At 38.4% G+C, this 19034-nt stretch overlaps 2 protein-coding genes across 19 annotated transcripts in view; both read right to left on the bottom strand.

The window, feature by feature from the left end:
- Positions 1-12293, bottom strand: part of plaub (plasminogen activator, urokinase b) — a 23926-nt gene extending 11633 nt beyond the window's left edge. The window contains exons 1-8 of one of the 5 annotated variants that reach the window (XM_073917301.1): positions 11761-12293; positions 10176-10252; positions 8946-9070; positions 7068-7135; positions 6473-6518; positions 4430-4531; positions 4197-4356; positions 1127-1224 (exon numbers count right to left, since the gene is read on the bottom strand). In XM_073917301.1, the coding sequence (XP_073773402.1) occupies positions 1127-1224; positions 4197-4356; positions 4430-4531; positions 6473-6518; positions 7068-7124 (463 nt within the window). In that variant the 5' untranslated portion in view covers positions 7125-7135; positions 8946-9070; positions 10176-10252; positions 11761-12293. 5 annotated transcript variants of the gene reach the window in all.
- Positions 12294-13970: 1677 nt separating this feature from the next.
- The window catches only part of exoc7 (exocyst complex component 7), a 52123-nt gene continuing 47059 nt past the window's right edge, over positions 13971-19034 (bottom strand). For all 14 annotated transcript variants that reach the window (XM_073917536.1, XM_073917537.1, XM_005172976.6 and 11 more), the window contains 5 exon segments: positions 18695-18790; positions 18545-18608; positions 16915-16956; positions 14967-15100; positions 13971-14227 (listed from right to left, as the gene is read on the bottom strand). In XM_073917536.1, coding sequence (XP_073773637.1) covers positions 14125-14227; positions 14967-15100; positions 16915-16956; positions 18545-18608; positions 18695-18790 — 439 coding nt within the window. In that variant the 3' untranslated portion in view covers positions 13971-14124.

Below are 19034 nucleotides of genomic sequence, written 5' to 3'. Positions count from 1 at the left end.
CTCCAGTAAAAGATTCACTGATTCAGATGAGTCCTTCAGAGTGAGTCTCCAGTAAAAGATTCACTGATTCAGATGAGTCCTTCAGAGTGAGTCTCCAGTAAAAGATTCACTCATTTAGATGATCTGATCAGAGTGAGTCTCCAGTAAAAGATTCACTGATTCAGAAGATCTGATCGGAGTGAGTCTCCAGTAAAAGATTTACTGATTCAGATGAGTGCTTCAGAGTGAGTCTCCAGTAAAAGATTCACTGATTCAGATGAGTCCTTCAGAGTAAGTCTCCAGTAAAAGATTCACTCATTTAGATCATCTGATCAGAGTGAGTCTCCAGTAAAAGATTCACTGATTCAGATGATCTGATCAGAGTGAGTCTCCAGTAAAAGATTCACTGATTCAGATGATCTGATCAGAGTGAGTCTCCAGTAAAAGATTCACTGATTCAGATGATCTGATCAGAGTGAGTCTCCAGTAAAAGATTCACTGATTCAGATGAGTGCTTCAGAGTGAGTCCCCAGTAAAAGATTCACTGATTCAGATGATCTGATCAGAGAGAGTTAAAGGTTTACTGACTTAAACAAGCCCTTCAGAGTGAATCCCCAGTAAAAGATTTACTAATTCTAAGGATATGTTCAGAGTGAGTTTTTTGTAAATGATTTACTGCTTAAAGCGACTCATTCAGAGTGAGTCTTCAGTAAAAGATTCACTGATTTAAACAAATCCTTCAGAGTGATGCTGCTTCCCAATTCACATACTATCCATCCCAAATGGTATTTGAAAATAGAATAAGTATTTGATTAGTAAATGATTCACTGATCTTACACAATGATCTGAATGGTGTTCAGTGTTTGAATGGGGTTTCCCACATTTTCCCTTAAATTATTATTATGATTTATCAGTGTTCTGGTGAAGATTTGGTGATTCAATCTTCTTGCAAAATAAACATTCATCAGGAAGTACTTTTACTGAAGTCAATTTAAAACTTTGCCTCAAATATTATTAAATAATATTGTTCTACTGGATTTATTTTTATTAGAGTATCTGTACATTTACTAAAGTGCCTAATTTGTGTACTTTGTCCAGCACTGATATTAAACGATGCCAAAAAAGATGATGAATAGAGGATCAGAACCGTGATCTTTAGAGCAGCGTGGAATATCACAGTCCTCTTTCATGATCCCGGATGGCGTCTTTACGAAACACCACGGTCTTCGGCTGAAGTCTGGGTTTCTGAAAGAGAAGTAAACATATTTACACACGCATGAATACTGAAATGAGTACTCCTGTTGTGTTTGTTCAAAATGCCATATGCTGAGGTTGCATTGAGTTCTGCAGCAGTTTTAGATTTGTTGCACAGGTTTGGGCAAGTAAGTGAGGTGTGCTGAAAAATATTTCTGCAGGAGATCTTCATGTCTACACTTGAGAATAAGAGGGAATAAAAAACCTACTCCATATAAAAAAGGTGTATGTGTTTGTGTCATATATTAATCTATTACAGTGGTTCTCAACTGGTTTGGCCATGGAACCCACATTTTGACATGGTCATCAAGCCGTGACCCAAATTTTTAGGAACTATAATATAATTTTAAGAATTATAATTCGATTTTTATTTGTTAACATACACAAGTAGTGACAGATACATCATAAGAAAATCACCAAGACTTCCAAATAAACAATGTTTTATTGCTGTCATTAAACAAAATGCATTAAATTATAGTTAAGATTAACTAAACTGAACTGTTAATAAAGCATTAACACTGATCCCGTTGATCAGAACAAACCAGCAAATTAAAGTAAAATTATTAAAATAATCATAACCATTTTTATAATAATCACCAGTTATTTGCTCTTCTGCTTCTGTGTGGGCTGTCTTGGCCATTGCTACACGGTGCAATAGTATCTGGATGCAGCCTTTATGATGCAAGCTGAGATTGCATCCTTCAGAGATGCAGTGTCAGACACAATGCACTCAGTGGAGCTTGTGACGTCACTGTGAGGGGTTGGGTTAGGCGAGCACATTAAAAAGCATTGGATGCAGCTCAGATTGCATCTGCACCGAGTCTGCAGCCAGAGCCCTCTCACACGGTGAGCACAGTAAGATTCGCGGAGTGCCTGTACATGTTTTGAACATGAAGATGTTCGCCACTTTTGTGATGCCCTCAGCTATCGGAGTCGTCTTTGAAAATAGTCCACAGGTTTGTCCTTGCATCTGGGATGTTTGTTTTTATTTGTCATTTTAATTTCGAAGGTTTCATGCTCTTGTGAGAGCACCTCACTACATATGACACGTACTTTACATATTCTTGTGCTTCGACATATTTGTTGCTATAATTAAATTAAATTTCACATGTCAAACAGTAGGGTTGTCATGCGCGCATTTCAAAATAAAAGTCTGATATAAGCAAAATAAGTTAACGGGCACATAGTTTACCCCTTTTTTATGATTTATTATTAATATTGTATTTAATATTTTATATTGTATATGGTTCTTCTGGGTGTGCCAGTTTAGGTTCAGTTCAACACACAGTTCAGATGTTTTTATTATAATGGGCTCTACTTTGACGGTCCATGCGCAGAGCGCAAAACGCAGGGCGCAAACGCTTTCAGGGCGTGTCAGAACGCATTTTTGATAATTTAAGGACGGGAAAATTTGCTTTGTGCTGTGGCGCATGGTCTAAAAGGGTTGAGTTTATTTTCTTAATGAGTTATAGGTGTGTTTTGAGAATAAACCAATTAGAGCCTCATCTCCCATTCCCTTTAAGAGTCAGCTGCGTCGCACCATAAGCGCATTTCGACGTAAAGTAAGTTCACTTTCGCTTTTGCTCTCGTAGATAGGGAAACCTTTACGCACAGACATCAATTAGCTTATAAAATTACATTTACAATTACATTAAGTCATTTAGCAGATGCTTTTATCCAAAGCGACTTACAAATGAGGACAAGGAAGCAATTTACACAACTAAGAGCAACAATGAATAAGTGCTATAGGCAAGTTTCAGGTCTGTAAAGTCTAAGAAGGGAAGTGTTAGTAGTATTAGTATTTTTTTTTTTTTTTTTTTTTGGGTACAGTTAGTGTGATATTCAGAGAGGCAAATAATTAATTTCGTTTGTTAAGCGCAAAGATTTGTTTCAAAACTATTTCTATATTCAGTTCTAATTTCTAGCCAATGAATAAATGAACTATAATAACCAAGTGTGGTCAAAATACTGAGTTATTTCCGAAATACACCTGCCATGACCCATATGGATAGGTGGACAAATCTAAGCTTGTTTTTAATAAAACAAATATAAATATGGATATAATAAATAATACTGCTAATAATAATAACATTATACAAAAGCAAATTGAATGAACAGAAAAAGCCTCCTGAGATGAAGAAAGTAAGCCAGTGGTTTTTAAATCTTCATGTAGGCTAGAAATTAATATGTTTTGTAATATTTTAATCATTTATATTTATATCCTGTATATATCCTTATTATATATATATATATATATATATATATATATATATATATATATATATATATATATCCTTAAGATATTATATATTTTTCATATGTAAAGATATTTGTGTATTGCTCTGCATCTTGTGTGTAGTGTGTAAGCCAGGCGCACTTTGCGCCAGACAATAGACCGACTTTGTTCTGGTCTAAAGATCAGACTATTTACAGTTTCTCAAAATAGCAACGCACCATAACACGCCTGCTTTTTTAGACCAGAATGCCTATGGGCGGACATTTGAGCGCAAATGCATTTGCTATTTAAACAGTGTGGCGCAACACCTCAAAATGACCCTTGCGCCGAGCTAAAAGTAGCAAAAAGCTATTGCGCCTTGCCTTGCGCCACATTGCGCCGGGTGTATGATAGGGCCCAATGTGTTAAAAAGTGTCATGTTGGGGGCGTGTACACAGTTTGCTGTTTTAGGGGCGTGTTGCTTCACATTTTCGGCTTTCCGCCCAACATAACAGGGGGGCGGAGCCAAGAGCTCCCACGCTCTGAAGAACCAAAATATTAATATTAAATCATAAAAAAGGGGTAAACTATGTGCCCTTTAAAGGAACGTGCCCAACACTGGTTGGAAGAAAGATCAAGATCCCATGATGCAACTCAAAAGCAGAAATAAATGGGGAAGAATTAAATCATGAATCACAAAATACAGGAAACTGCTAATGTACGGATGTTTTCCCTGTAAAGCTCTTGCCTGCAGTGTTTGTGTCCACCCACGATCAGACTCTTGAGATAAACTCCGATTTCAAGCGCTTTCTCTGAATCCCATTCCAGACATTCCCTCCCACTGGCTGATTTAGACACGGGTCCCACGTAGAGCTGACCAATCCCATCGAAGCAGGAGACCGATGTGTCTAACACAGAACACACTCGTCAGAAATCAACATGAGTGTGTGCAGACATGATGACACAGACACAAACATTCACCTGTTTCACATCTGGAGCCACTGAAGCCTTCAGCACAGAGACAGAGAAGATGCCGACCAGACAGAGAAGATAGAGACGATCCTCCATTCAGACACAAGACACCTGCGCAAGCCAGAAAACACAATCAACACTGCGCTTTAAAGGGGACCTATTATGCCACTGTTTACAATTTGTAAAATAAGTCATTGATGTCTCTAGAGTGTGTGTGTGTGTGTGAAGTTTCATCTTAAAATAGTACACAGATATTGTTCTCTAACTCTCTGAAATTGAGCCAGTTTGATCCAAACTGTCGCGTTTTGGTGACTGTCGCTTTAAATTCAAATGAGAAGAAGAGGGCGGAGCTACAAATGCGTATGTGTCAGCTTAGTGGCAGATTCAAAACAGGACTAATGTTATCTGTGTAAAAAAAAGAAAATGTGTGTGTGAGTGTGTGCTTCATGCATCGGTCAGTCTACGTCACTCCTGTCGCTGTTTATTAGTGCTTCATCTGAAACTCCACATCTATAATCCTCTTAGTCTATGCTGTCATTATCTTCAGCCAGCCTGATCTCACGAGAAAACGTAAGTATTTTACATTTTGCCAGTTTAGTGGCTAATTCGTACGAGTTCAGTCGTACGAAATTGTACGATTTTAAAAAGGAGGCGTGGCACCTAACCCCACCCCGAAACCCAACCGTCAGTGGGGGATGAGCAAATCGTGCTAAAATGTATGAATTAGATCGTACGAATTCGTACGAATTAGCCACTAAATTAAAAAGTTACGAATTGCCATGAGATTGTGTTGCTTTATCCGCTCAAACACTTTAATGGCTAATGGACAGATGACTACTTCTCACTCAGGGCTGCTGTTTCTGCTAATGAGGGAGAGATGCTCAATACTTATACAATAATATATGCAAACAATGGGTGACACGGTGGCTCAGTGGGTAGCACTGTGGCCTCACAGCAAGAAGGTCGCTGGTTTGGAGTCCGGTTGTGCGTGTTGGCATTTCTATGTGGAGTTTGCATGTTCTCTCTTTGTTGACGTGGGTTTCTTCCGGGTGCTCCGGTTTCCCCCACAGGAAACGCTATAGGGGACTTGATGAACTAAAGTGGCTGTAGTGTACGAGTGTGTGTGTGAATGAGAGTGTATATGATGTTTCCCAGTACTAGGTTGCAGCTGGAAGGGCATCCGCTGCATAAAATGTATGACGAAATAGTTGGTGGTTCATTCCACTGTGGCAACCCCTGATAAATAAATATATGCCCACAGTAGAAATGTGTATAATAGTTGTTGGTTCATTCCACTGTGGCAACCCCTGATAAATAAATATATGCCCACAGTAAAAATTTGTATAATAGTTGTTGGTTCATTCCACTGTGGCAACCCCTGATAAATAAATATATGCCCACAGTAAAAATGTGTATAATAGTTGTTGGTTCATTCCACTGTGGCAACCCCTGATAAATAAATAAATAAATAAACACAATCTTGTGTTGTTGTTTATCTGTCATCCAAAAACAAAGAAACAAAATCCTATAAAAGCTTAACATTTAATGGTATTATAGCACAATCTAAATAGGCAGGCTGTACTTTTAGTATTTAAAAAATTGCATTTTTTGACTATAAAATGTTTCTACATCAATATTTATTTTCAGTGTACTTATAATAAACTCGTGGTGTACGAAACTTGCAGCTGGTCAAATACATATACTGAAAATGATTCAAATAAACAAAATGAACTTATTGAAGTGTAACATCTAGAAAGCACTGTAGGAAGCAGGATAATCACTGGTTCGAGTCCCAGCTGGGTCAGTTGGCGTCTCTGTGTGGAGTTTGCATGTTCTTCCTGTGTTGGTGTGGGTTTCCCCTGTGTGCTCCGGTTTCCCCCACATTCCAAACACATGCCCTTATGGGATAATTGATGAACTAAATTGGTTGTAGTGTATGAGTGTATATGAATGTGAGAGTGTATAGGTGTATCCCAGTACTGGGTTGCAGCTGTATAAAGCATATGCTGGAATACAGAAATGAAAGATAGTAGAAAAAAACAGTTTCTGTACCTGGTTTATCATGGGATTCACTGGGAAAGGGTCTGCGCTGAGCTTTCTGGAAATCACAACAAGTTAATTCTGTAATTCTGTTAATTCAGTTTAAAGGGACCCTATTATGCCCCTTTTTACAAGATGTATAAAAAGTCTCTAGAGTGTGTAGTGAAGTTTCAGCTCAAAATACCACACAAATAATGTTTTGTAACTCTCTGAAATTGACCCTTTCAGGCTTTGATCCTACTTGTGCTGTTTTGGTGACTGTCCCTTTAAATTCAAATGAGATTAAGCTCTTTTTTAAAAGAGGGCGGAGCTACAAACGCCTATGTGTCAGATTTAAAAACAAGACTAATGTAATATGCTAATGAGGGAGAGCTGGTCACTAGTGGGCGGGGCTTTCCCTCTCTGATGACACATTAATCAAAGTGTTTCTGCAGACAGTTTTAATCAAGTCTGATTATTATCAAATACAATTAATACATTTTGACCATTAGAACCTGAGTGTACAAACACACTGCTGACAAATAGCTGTGCTTAAACCCCTTATAAAAGTGATTTAGCATAATAGATCTCCTTTAATAATGTAAATAAGTGCGTATAGCACACTTACACACACCGTGAGAGCTGTTAAAGCCAGAATCAAACTCCACACGAGAATTCCAGACATCTCGCCTCTACCTGAAATACAAGCAGATGATTAAAACCAGGCTAAGGGCAAGATTTTTTTTGGGATTTGGATTGAAGTCCAGAACAGCAACTTTAAATATGACCTCAATGTAAATTCAGTCATTTATATTAAAATTATATTGAGTAAATTCTTTACAGAATTGTTATCTGGAACTATCAAACATTAATAAAACAAATGGTAGTAATTTAGTTTAAGTAACAATTCACACTATTACTATTGCCTGCATATTATTAAGATATAAACTGTTTATTAGCACTTGAGTGAGAATGATCTTATTCTACATGCCTAATTCTACTCAACACCTAAACCCAACGACTACTTTACTAACTCTTAATAAGCTGCTAATCAGTAGTTTAATTAGCTAAAAGTCTTAGTCAATGGTTTATTAATAGCGTGAACTAAACATTTAAATAAAAGTGTGACCAAATGAATTCAATTAAATTAATCCTGCAGAGGGATTCAGTAAATGTTCCATATTTTTTTAATTAATGTATAATAATGTGGCATGTATAATAATTTATAAAAGGGCTTTATGTGAAGAATGCTGCGACAGTGCAGACATCACTGTCACAGTTTGATCTCATATCATAACATATCATATCATATCATATCATATCATATCATATCATATCATATCATATCATATCATATCATATAACAAATATTAATATATCTGCTATATCATCTAATCTCATATAGATCATGTCATTGATCATTGATCATTTCATAACATATTTCATTGATTATATAATCATATCATCGAAACTTTCCTATCATTGATCATATCATTGATTATATCATCATATCATTGATAATATCATTTCATATATTATATCATTGGTCATATCATATATCAGGATATATTATAAATCTTATCATCAAATCATACACAATATCATCATATCATATCATATGTCATGGATAATATCATATATTATATTGTTGATCATATCATATATCAGGATATATTATGAATCTTATCATCAATTCATACATAATATCATCATATTCTATCCTATCATATATCACTAAATTATTATATCATGTCATTGATCATATCATCAAATCATACATAATATCCTATATCACTAAATTATATCATATATTATGAAATCCTCATATCATATATAACTGATCATATCAATATTTCATATATTATGGTTCATATCATCAAATCATACATAATATCATCATATCCTATCATATCATATATTATAAATCACATCTTTTCATCATCAAATCATACGTAATATCATCATATGCTATCATATCATACATCACCAAATCATCATATCATATATCAATGATCATATCATATATAATGGATCATATAATCAAATCATACATAACATCATCATATTCGATCATATCATATATTATGGATCATATCATCTTATGAAATCATACATAATATTACATCCCATCATATCATATATAATTAAAATCATCATATAATATATCATACATTATGTATCATATCATCAAATCATACATATCATCATATTCTATCATATATGATCATATTGTCATATTATTGATCCTATATCATTTACTATGGATCATATCATCAAATCATGCATAATATCATCATATCATATCTTTTCACATCATGTATCATCTCATATCCTATCATATCATTTCCTATCTTATACTATCCTATCATATCATATATCATATCATATCATATAACATATGCATTAACATTGTTTGTAGCACAGATACTCTTGAATGTCATGCAGCCTCCATGAACTCTCTCAGTAATATTATCAGTCGAGTCAGTATTAAAGTAACTCCACTCACCTGTGTGAGAGATCAGATCAGCAGTGGTTTATCCAGCTGCTGGTTTGAAAACACTCCTTTATAGAGGCTGCTCTCTTCTGATTGGCTGCTGGCACAGGGGGAGGAGGAGCTTGTCTGCAAACAAACTGAAACCACTTCACTGAATCACTAGAATGACTCAAATAACCCAGCATTCTCCATAATATTAGAAATCTCCTGACACTCTGCTTCTGTCCAACACTATTTGAAATAATTCTTAACCTAAAAACACTTGTTTAAAGGTATAGTTCACCCCAAAATGCAAACTCTGTCATCATTAACTTCCCATAAAAATGTTCCAAACCAGTTTGAGAATGTTATTCTTTCACTCTGGCGATCACAAATGAAGATATTTTGAAGAATGTTGGAAACCTGTAATCATTGACTTCTGTATTTGTTTTTCCTACTATGGAAGTCAATGATTTTTGCAACATTTTTCAAAACATCTTTTTTTTTGCTACAATGATAATCTAAGAAACAAAGGTTGAAGGAGTCTGATTAATTATTGAACATTCGGTAACACTTTGTAATAACTATCTGTTATACCTAGTTTATAGATCATTAATAAACTGTTAATTAATGAGTTACAAATGACTTGTTAAATAAAACTTAATAGTTTGTTACTTATTTACAACTGTGCCTTAAAGATAGCCAATAGATAACTTACAAGCTGTTAGTTAACAAGTCATAAATGACTTGTTAACTGTATTTTAATTATTTATATGTATAACTAATACATTAGTGATAGATCATGAACAAGCTGTTGTACAAGTATCAGTAAATAGTTTATATATGTTATTGGGACGTTATTCTAAAGTTGCAACTATTCATTATTTATTAACTCTTAGTAAATGAGGAATAGTTGCAACTTTAGAATAAAGTCCCAATAACACACATAAGCTAATAGCTAACACTTAACTAGTAAATTAACTCACACTTTTTTTTAACTGTGACATTTGTTTGTCAGTGATCAAGCACCCGATTCACAAAAGCCGTCTCAAGAAATGTCAAGACACGTCCTAAATTTCAGAGAAGAGCATTTCTTTGAAAAAACATATTAAGATGATCTCAGATTTGTTCGTAAGATAACGAATAAGCCAAGTGTCGTTGTTTAAATAAGTCAAATATTTCACTAGCTTCTTGGGTTTTGTCTTAGGAAAAATCATTGGTAAAAGATAAGAACATACTTAATGTATGGTAATGTTTTCTGACCTCACTCTGAGCCAGCTTCTCAAACGCACTGCTGCAGTGGATGTACTTGATCTCAATGTCCAGCACATCATCCTTCCCTGAGACACACACACACACACACAGGAAATAATACATTCACATACACTCATACTGCATTAAATATAACATAATAATAATACCATCACCATACTGTGAATAAAGCACAAAACGTTAACCCTTTACTGGGCAAAAAACATATATTTACATTTAGTCATTTAGCAGATGCTTTTATCCGAAATGACTTACAAATGAGGACGAGGAAGCAATTTACACAACTATAGGAGCAACAATGAATAAGAGCTGTAGGCGAGTTTCAGGTGTGTAAAGTGTAAGAAGAAAAACATTAGTAATTTATTTTTTTGTAGTACAGTTAGCGGTGGAGCCAGAGAGGCAATTGCAGATTAGGAAGTGAAGTGGAGACTAAATAGTTGAGTTTTTAGTAGTTTCTTGAAGACAGCGAGTGACTCTGCCGTTCTGATGCAGTTAGGGAGTTCATTCCACCAACTGGGCAGATTGAACGCGAGAGTTCGGGAAAGTGATTTCTTCCCTCTTTGGGATGGAACCACGAGGCGACGTTCATTCACAGAAGGCAAGTTTCTGAAGGGCACATACATCTGCAGAAGTGAGAGCAGATAAGAAGGAGCAAAGCCAGAAGTCGCTTTGTAGGCAAACATCAGAGCTTTGAATTTGATGCGAGCAGCAACTGGCAGCCAGTGCAAACGGATGAGCAGCGGAGTGACATGTGCTCTTTCAGGTTCATTAAAGACCACTCGTGCTGCTGCGTTCTGGAGCAGCTGAAGAGTTATATGTAAATATATGATTGGTAACTTCACTGACTTGGTCAATAATTATCATTAAACTGCTTAAAGGGGATCTGTTACGCCCATTTTCACAAGATGTATAATAAGTGTGTGTGTGTGTGTGAAGTTTCAGCACAAAATACCCCACAAATAATGTTTTGCAACTCTCTGAAATGGACCCGTTTAGGCTTTGATCCTAATTGTGTTGTTTTGGATACTGTCGCTTTAAACTCAAATGAAATTGTGCTCTTTTCAAAAGAGGGCGGAGCTTCACATGCCTGTGTGTCAGCATAGTGGTTCAAAAACAGGACTAATGTCTTATGCTTATGAGGGAGGGACTGTCACTGGTGGGAGGGGCTTTCCCCCCTCTAATGACATCATACAAAAGGAGAATGTCAATCAAAGTGTTTCTGCAGACTGTTCTGACTGCGGCCTGATTATAAACAAATAGAATTAATTCAATTTGACTATTAGAAGTTGGCTATATTCACAACTCCTTGCGTTCAAACCCCTTATAAAAATGATTTTGGCGTAATAGGTGCCCTTTAAGTAAAAATAAGACGACAGAATGACATCATTTTCTTCTTAAAAATGTTTTGTGAATTCAGCCCCAGAATTTGGGAAGTGTTGATCAGAGTCTGGATCATCTGCAGGTCATTATAATCCATGGTTCCAGGCAGTAAGAGGGCATTTCCTCCAAAACAATGACACACACACATACACTGGAAAAACAAGTGGGCAAAGAGTCAAATCAGTTTCACACTTACACATTCTGAAACTTCCAGCTGTGCACCAACAATCAACAAGCCAAATATGTCCTCCATGGCTTCCTTTCATATAGGTTGAAGAATAAATGTAAATTGAATTCGTCATATACAGAGTCAAATACAGTATGATATGCAGTGAAATGCTTACACAACCACTTGTGACCTTAAAATAATAACAGTCATTAATGTTCCTTCGCGTTAGTCCCTTGTCAGGGGTCGCCACAGACGAATGAACCGCCAACTATTCTGGCATATGTTTTACTTAGCGGATGCCCTTCCAGCTGCAACCTAGTACTGGGAAACACAATACACACTCATACACAACAGCCAATTTAGTTCATTAATATTTGGACTGTGGGGGAAACCCACGCCAACACGGGGAGAGCATGAGAACTCCACACAGAAACACCAACTGACCCAGCCGGGACTCGAACCAGCGACCTTCTTGCTGTGAGGCCACAGTGCTAACCACTGAGCTAATCAATGATTCCTCATCATAATTGATGATGAGTAATAACTCTAGGTGTTGGTCCATCGAACATCGGTTTCAGGATGGTCCGGATATGATTCAGTGTGTTTGAGCTTTAGACTCGTTGATTTTAGAGGCGTTTTCACATCCTCACAGACTCAGAGCTGGTTTTAGGTCAGTGATGAAGGCTTAAGGGTTAAATATAAAGCTCCACACCCAAGTGACTGAAAGCACCTTTAATCATCTCTGACAGACACTAAAATAACAAGACGCACTTTGGCAAGACTAAAAATATCGGTTTTGTTTTGTTTTAAACAGTAATTAAAAAAAAAAATCGTATATATATATATATATATATATATATATATATATATATATATATATATATATATATAAAATAAATAAAGTCACCGGCCACTTTATTAGGTACACCTTACTAGTACCGGGTTGGACCCCCTTTTGCCTTCAGAACTGCTTTAATCCTTCGTAGCATAGATTCAACAAGCTATTGGAAATATTCCTCAGAGATTTTGCTCCATATTGACATGATAGCATCACGCAGTTGCTGCAGATTTGTCGGCTGCACATCCATGATGCCAATCTCCCGTTCCACCACATCCCAAAGCTGCTCTATTGGTCAAAGTCACTTAAATCCCCTTTCTTCCACATTCTGATGCTCACTTTGAACTGCAGCAGATCGTCTTGACCATGTTTACAAGCCTAAATGCATTGAGTTGCTGCCATGTGATTGGCTGATTAAAAAATTGAGTTAACAAGCAGTTGGACAGGTGTACCTAATAAAGTGACCGGTGAGTGTATATTGTTAATATTGATAGAGAAATAGATTTGTACGATTACAGTAGGTATTGTAAAAAAAACAAACAAAAACAAAACACATAAATAACTGTATCTTTGCTTGTTTTTTGAAAAGTTTATTTTCAAACAAGTAAAATTTTTAACAAAAAATTTAAAACAATTAAAACTATAGTTAAAATAAATATTATAAAAATACAATATTTTCAAAAAAAAAAGCCAAAATAATAAAATTTATTTAAAAAAATAAAAATTAAGAAATTAAATAAAACAAATTTTCAAATTGTGCAATTTTGTCTTTTATGCCAGGAGAAAAAAAATTAATAAATAATTTAAAACGAATAATGAAGTAGGGCGAAGCAGTGGTGCAGTAGGTAGTGCTGTCGCCTTACAGTAAGAAGGTCGCTGGTTCAAGCCTCGGCTCAGTTGGCGTTTCTGTGTGGAGTTTGCATGTTCTCCCTGCCTTCGCGTGGGTGTCCTCCGGGTGCTCCGGTTTCCCCCACAGTCCAAAGACATGCGGTACAGGTGAATTGGGTTGGCTAAATTGTCCGTAGTGTATGAGTGTGAATGTGTGTGTGGATGTTTCCCAGAGATGGGTTGCGGCTGGAAGGGCATCCGCTGCGTAAAAACTTGCTGGATAAGTTGGCGGTTCATTCCACTGTGGCGACCCCGGATTAATAAAGGGACTAAGCCGACAAGAAAATGAATGAATGAAGTAAATATTTGTTAAATGCAATAGTTTTAAATAAATCTAAAAGCACTGCACATCAAATTGTAATGATAATTAAAAAAACTAAATGAGAATTTGACATTTCATTAACTGCATGTGTGTTTCTGTGTTTGAAATAGCCGTTGTCTAATAACACTTCATTAAATGAAATGAAAATAAATCAGCAAATGTAACTGATGAACACACATCAGCGCAGGATTTAGGAGGAAATTCTTTATTTACCGCAGTTAAATCCCCCATAGACATATACATAAATACATTTATACAAAAACAGGAGCAGAAGTGAGCAGTGGCGTTACAGTGGAGTAGTGTGTAGTGAAGCAGGAGAGACAGAGAGAGTGTGTGTGCGTGTCTAAGCTGAAGTGTCGAACAGCCGGTCGATCATGTCCTCCACCTGCTCCGGGGAGTAGCGGTGATATTTCTCTGGATTCTTGGTGAATGAAATGTTCGCACATCTGTAAAAACAACCAGCAGAACATAAACCACAGTGCGTGTTAGTGTTTGTGTGTGTCTGTGTGAAAGAGAGATTGAGTGCGTGTGTTTTTGACAATGTCTGTGAGTATATGTGTGGAAATGTGTGTGAGTATATACAGTATGTATAGTATATATATATTTATACAACAGTTCTGTCTGGTTCTCAAATCTGATTGGCTGAAAGCCGTGCGATATTCTGCAATATTAGAACTTCTACAGCCTCTTTACCCTTTGTGTATTACTCCGCACACATACAGCCAGCAAAAAGCAGACACTACAGATCTAAAGTTTAAAAGATGCCTTTAACTGTTTTAACAGCTGTTTAACTGTCAGATTATGATTTGAATCCAATGCGGAGGAAAGTAGTTCCTCATACAAAAGGGTTTTTAAGACTCTCCATGTTTGATTTTGTTTTTATATACACAATTGTGTATGTGTGTGGCTGTATATCGGCACTGGTGGGGGCACTAAGGCACTCGGCCTGCGGCCACATCGCACTGCTACTCGTGTAATATTGCTCATAAAAATAAGAACATTTGTGTGTAAATTGTGTGTGTATGTGTGTGTATATGCTTGTATGAGTGTGTGTGTGTGTATGCAAGTACATGTGTGTGTGTGAATTGTGTTTATGTATGCGTTTGTGAGTGTGCTTGTATGAGTCTGTGTCTGTGTGTCTATGTATGCGCAGTTAGTGTGTGTGTGTGCTTGTGTGTGTCTCACCGCTGTAGGAAGGCTTTATAAGTGAGTGAGACGACCCTCTTCTGAGCGTGTCTGATGGTGTCGCGCTGCTCTTTATCAGGAACTGCCCAGCCCTTCTGGATCTTACACAGCTCCTCCAGACCATCATTAAAACCCTAAACACACACACACACACACACACACACACACACACACACACATACACTTTAACCCTGTCAGCTCTGAGACAACAGTCCACCTTGAAATAATAATCATCGTTTGATACGAACCATATTAAGATCATCAACATTTCACAGCAAAAAAAAAAAAAGCATAAGCTAAAGTATTTTTCAGCCACCGATAAACTTCCGGTGAAAGGTTAATGTGACTGTTTTCAACTACATCAGGTTTCTTTTACAGCATAGATGTTATAACGGAAATAAAATCGAATCAGTTAAATAGACTTAAGTGTTGATCAAATGAAAAATGAGATGAAGAGACGTCTAAAAGTGCCGTCAAGAGCAGCAGATGAGCGCGGAAACTCAGGGGTGTAGCGGACATTTTCAAAGTGGGGGGGACGGCTGTATGAAATCCTGAGGTTTTCAGTCTTATGCCGAGTTCAGACTGCATGATTTTTAAAGTAGTCGTGTCACAGATGTTTTCACACTGCATGACTATCTGGGCTAGCGTTTCATCGCTGCTTTGTTTACACTGCAAGATGGATTGGCGACAGGGACTTTCACATTGCATGACTTTACTAAAGGAAGAATCGCCGACAACTTCATCCAAACGACGTTTCACAGCCAAAAACACGTCGTATATCTTTTGTTATTGACTACATAATGAGAAAGAAGCCTTTAATGGGGTAGAACATGTACATGTTCGCTCACCTGGGTTTAAAGGGAATTAGCCATTTCTCCTCAACGTTAATAATAAACTAATTTCTTTCTGTATGAAAGGTCAAACAAACACGGTTTTGACACGAGTCCTGTCAAACCTCCACTAGTTTTTCCTCCATTTCGTGGGTCCAAATAAACCGAAAATGAGCGCTTTTAACTTCTCCCCCAGCCTCCCGCTGGCCTGCAGCAGCTATACACACACACTAGTGAACGCTGCCCTCTCATTGGCTGTAGGCAGGGCCGGCGCGTCCATAGAGGCGACCTAGGCGGCCGCCTAGGGCGGCAGTATAGAGAGGGCGGCATCCGCGACACCTCCCTTACCACCCGCATCCTCAGTTATGTCCGCGACACCTCCCTCACCACCCGCATCCTCAAATATATTCACGCATAGACGACAGAATAGAGACGGCGGCGTCAGCGACAACTCCATCAGCACCCGCGTGTCCTCAGTTATATCCGCGCATAGGGCGGCAGAATTGAGGTCCGCGACACCCGCGCGTCCTCATTTATCCGCGCATAGGGTGGCAGAATAGAGAGCGCAGTGTCCGCGACACCTCCCTCCCTCCCTCAGCACCCGCGCGTCCTCAGCTATATCCGCACATAGTGCGCTGGAAAAGAGGTCCGCGACACCTCACTTCATTTTCATAACCGGTCACTTTCGTTTTCTCATTGGGGTTGAGGGCGGCGTGATCGTCCTCTGCCTAGAGCGGCAGTTCAGCTTGCTCCGGCCCTGGCTGTAGGCAATCGCTGATGTTATTTTCAGTCAAAACCCAATTCACACTGCATGATTTGAATCGCCGACAGCTCCAGATATTCAGCATTCTCTCAGATCGCGTCTTTGATAGTTCACACTGTGTGATTGTCACTCACGTGCACGAGCAGCGATTTGCCTGTGATTTCAGGCATTTGTCGGCGATTTCTCAAAACATGTCTGTGAGCCAAAATCGGGGCTAAAATCACGCAGTCTGAACTAGGCATTAATCACCTGTTTCTGAATGGTCGGTCTCTAAAAGTGTAGGGGACATACCATACCACTGAGAAAAGCTGTAAATATGATGTATATAGTTAGAGTATGCATGAGTTTGTCTCACCTTGAACTTGTCCTTGATGATCTGTCGTTCTTTATCTTTCAGCTGCACAAACAAGAGTTCAGATTAATGATGATATTTCAACAAGACAATGCAAAACCACATTCTGTACCAATGACTGTAAAAAATATGGACGACGCGACAGCCCTTTTTCCCATTGAACGCCTTGAGGGCAAAACGCCTGCTTGACGGGCACAAACTGTCGCAAAAGACTGCTGAAATTGGAGCCTTGACATGCGCAGAAGGACTGTCTGATGGAGCCAGAGGAGGAGCCGCGAAAATGAGCAGAGTCGAGCTTCCAATCAAACGCTTTATGTAAAATCAACCACGCCCCCTGAACTTCTCAGCATGCGTTTGCTGTCATATCAACACAAATGGATGTAATAACGTTAACAAACATGAGGGTTTTATATATTCAATCGCGCCAGCTCCAGGCCGCAGCGCATAACTTACTCGCGGCGTCGCGGGCTGATTCCGGCTCGCATGCGGCAGCGCCGGCTCGCTCGGCCACTGCATCTGGCTCGATTGACTCGGGCTGGAATTGGGTAGTGAGTCCAGGCATCCGGAGTATGTCCAGCAGAGGTAACATTAGTCAGTCTGAGCTCTAAGAGATAAGTCTCCGGCAGGCGAGAATCTAGCCGGAACTGTGTTTTGCTATCTGGGTGGCTAGGCGTGTATCAGCAAACTAATAAAGCCCGAAAAAAGCCCTGAACTTAGCGAATAAACAGTGTTCCACCAGGATCATGTATGTCAGAAACTGTAGTTTACTGCTGAACTCATTTTGTCATGGTAAAATAACACAGAAATCGAATAATAACATTTCAGTCTACTTCAGTCTCCTGCCGAAGCTCAGACGCCGCGCTTTGAGAAACTGTCAATCACAGCTGTCAATCACGATGACACGCCCAGCATTAAATTACTGCTAAAAACAAACTGTTTACAAAAATGAAGATCTGCACCTATTTCAGCACAATAACCAGTGCCTTAATCGACCAGAACTATCTTTCGGGACATTTTATTGCAAGTGTAATATTTTTTTTTATTTGGGCTCAAGTCTACTTCATTAACACGGAGGAGGCGGGCTTTATGACTTGTACTGCAGCCAGCCCCCAGGGGGCGATCTAACGGCCGAGACCTTCACTCAAACGTAGGCTTGCGGCACACTTGTTCTGTACACATTACAAAGTCCTGGCTGCGGGGGATACAGGTACTTGACTGGCCTGCCTGGAGTCCCAACCTGTCTCCAATAGAGAATGCGTGGTGCATTTTGAAATCACGTACTGTTGTCCACCTTAACGCTTGTTTGCAGGAAGATTGGAACACAACTACACCTGAAACACTTTATCATTCTGTCTCTAAACGTCTTTTAAGTGTAGTGAAAAACAACGGAAACATTACAAAGTGGTAAATTATTTACTGTTGCAACTTCTTTTAAATGTGTTGCAAGAACCAAAATTGGATTACATGTTTATTTTGTAAACAATAAAAATATTGAAAACACATTCAATAATGTTTGTTTTATTGTCTGCAATGAAATACAAGTCAATCTAGCAATCACTACATTCCTTTTTTATTTGTGTTTTCCATTTGTGTTCGGTGTGAAAGTACGGTAAATGTGTGTGATTTTCCTCACTTTGGCTCCCGGCTGGAAATCTGGGATGTTCCTCTCTGCGAGATGCTCTGTGACCCTCAGCCAGCTGCAGGTCAGGGAAGGTCAAAGGTCATTCACCGATTGATCATTCAGACGGACTCTTGTGATCGGATGCTGTGTGTGTGTTTGTACCTGCGCTGGTAGTTCTGGATCTCCTGCTCGATCAGCTCTCTGTAGGAACTCTCCACCTTCTTCACAGTCACAGCCACCAGCTGAATCAACTCTGACCTGAACAACACAAACACACCACTTCATTTCCATTTTCATTCTCACATAAGTGTGAGGTTGTATGAGTATGCACATGTGTGTGTGTGTGTGGGAGAGTAAGAGAGAGCATACAGTAAGTGTGTGAGAGGGAATGCGAGTATATCTGTGTGAGTGAAATATGAGACTTGTTAAATTAGGAGATAATTTAGGAAGTGTGAATGATTATGCAGAGAGCTGCCTTCTGATTGGCTAGTGCTGAGAGGAG

The sequence above is a fragment of the Danio rerio genome, chromosome 12 (genome assembly GCF_049306965.1).
Source record: "Danio rerio strain Tuebingen ecotype United States chromosome 12, GRCz12tu, whole genome shotgun sequence".
NCBI lineage: Eukaryota > Metazoa > Chordata > Actinopteri > Cypriniformes > Danionidae > Danio > Danio rerio.
Note: the sequence above shows the minus strand (reverse complement) of the source record. Positions and strands in the feature narration are given on the sequence as shown.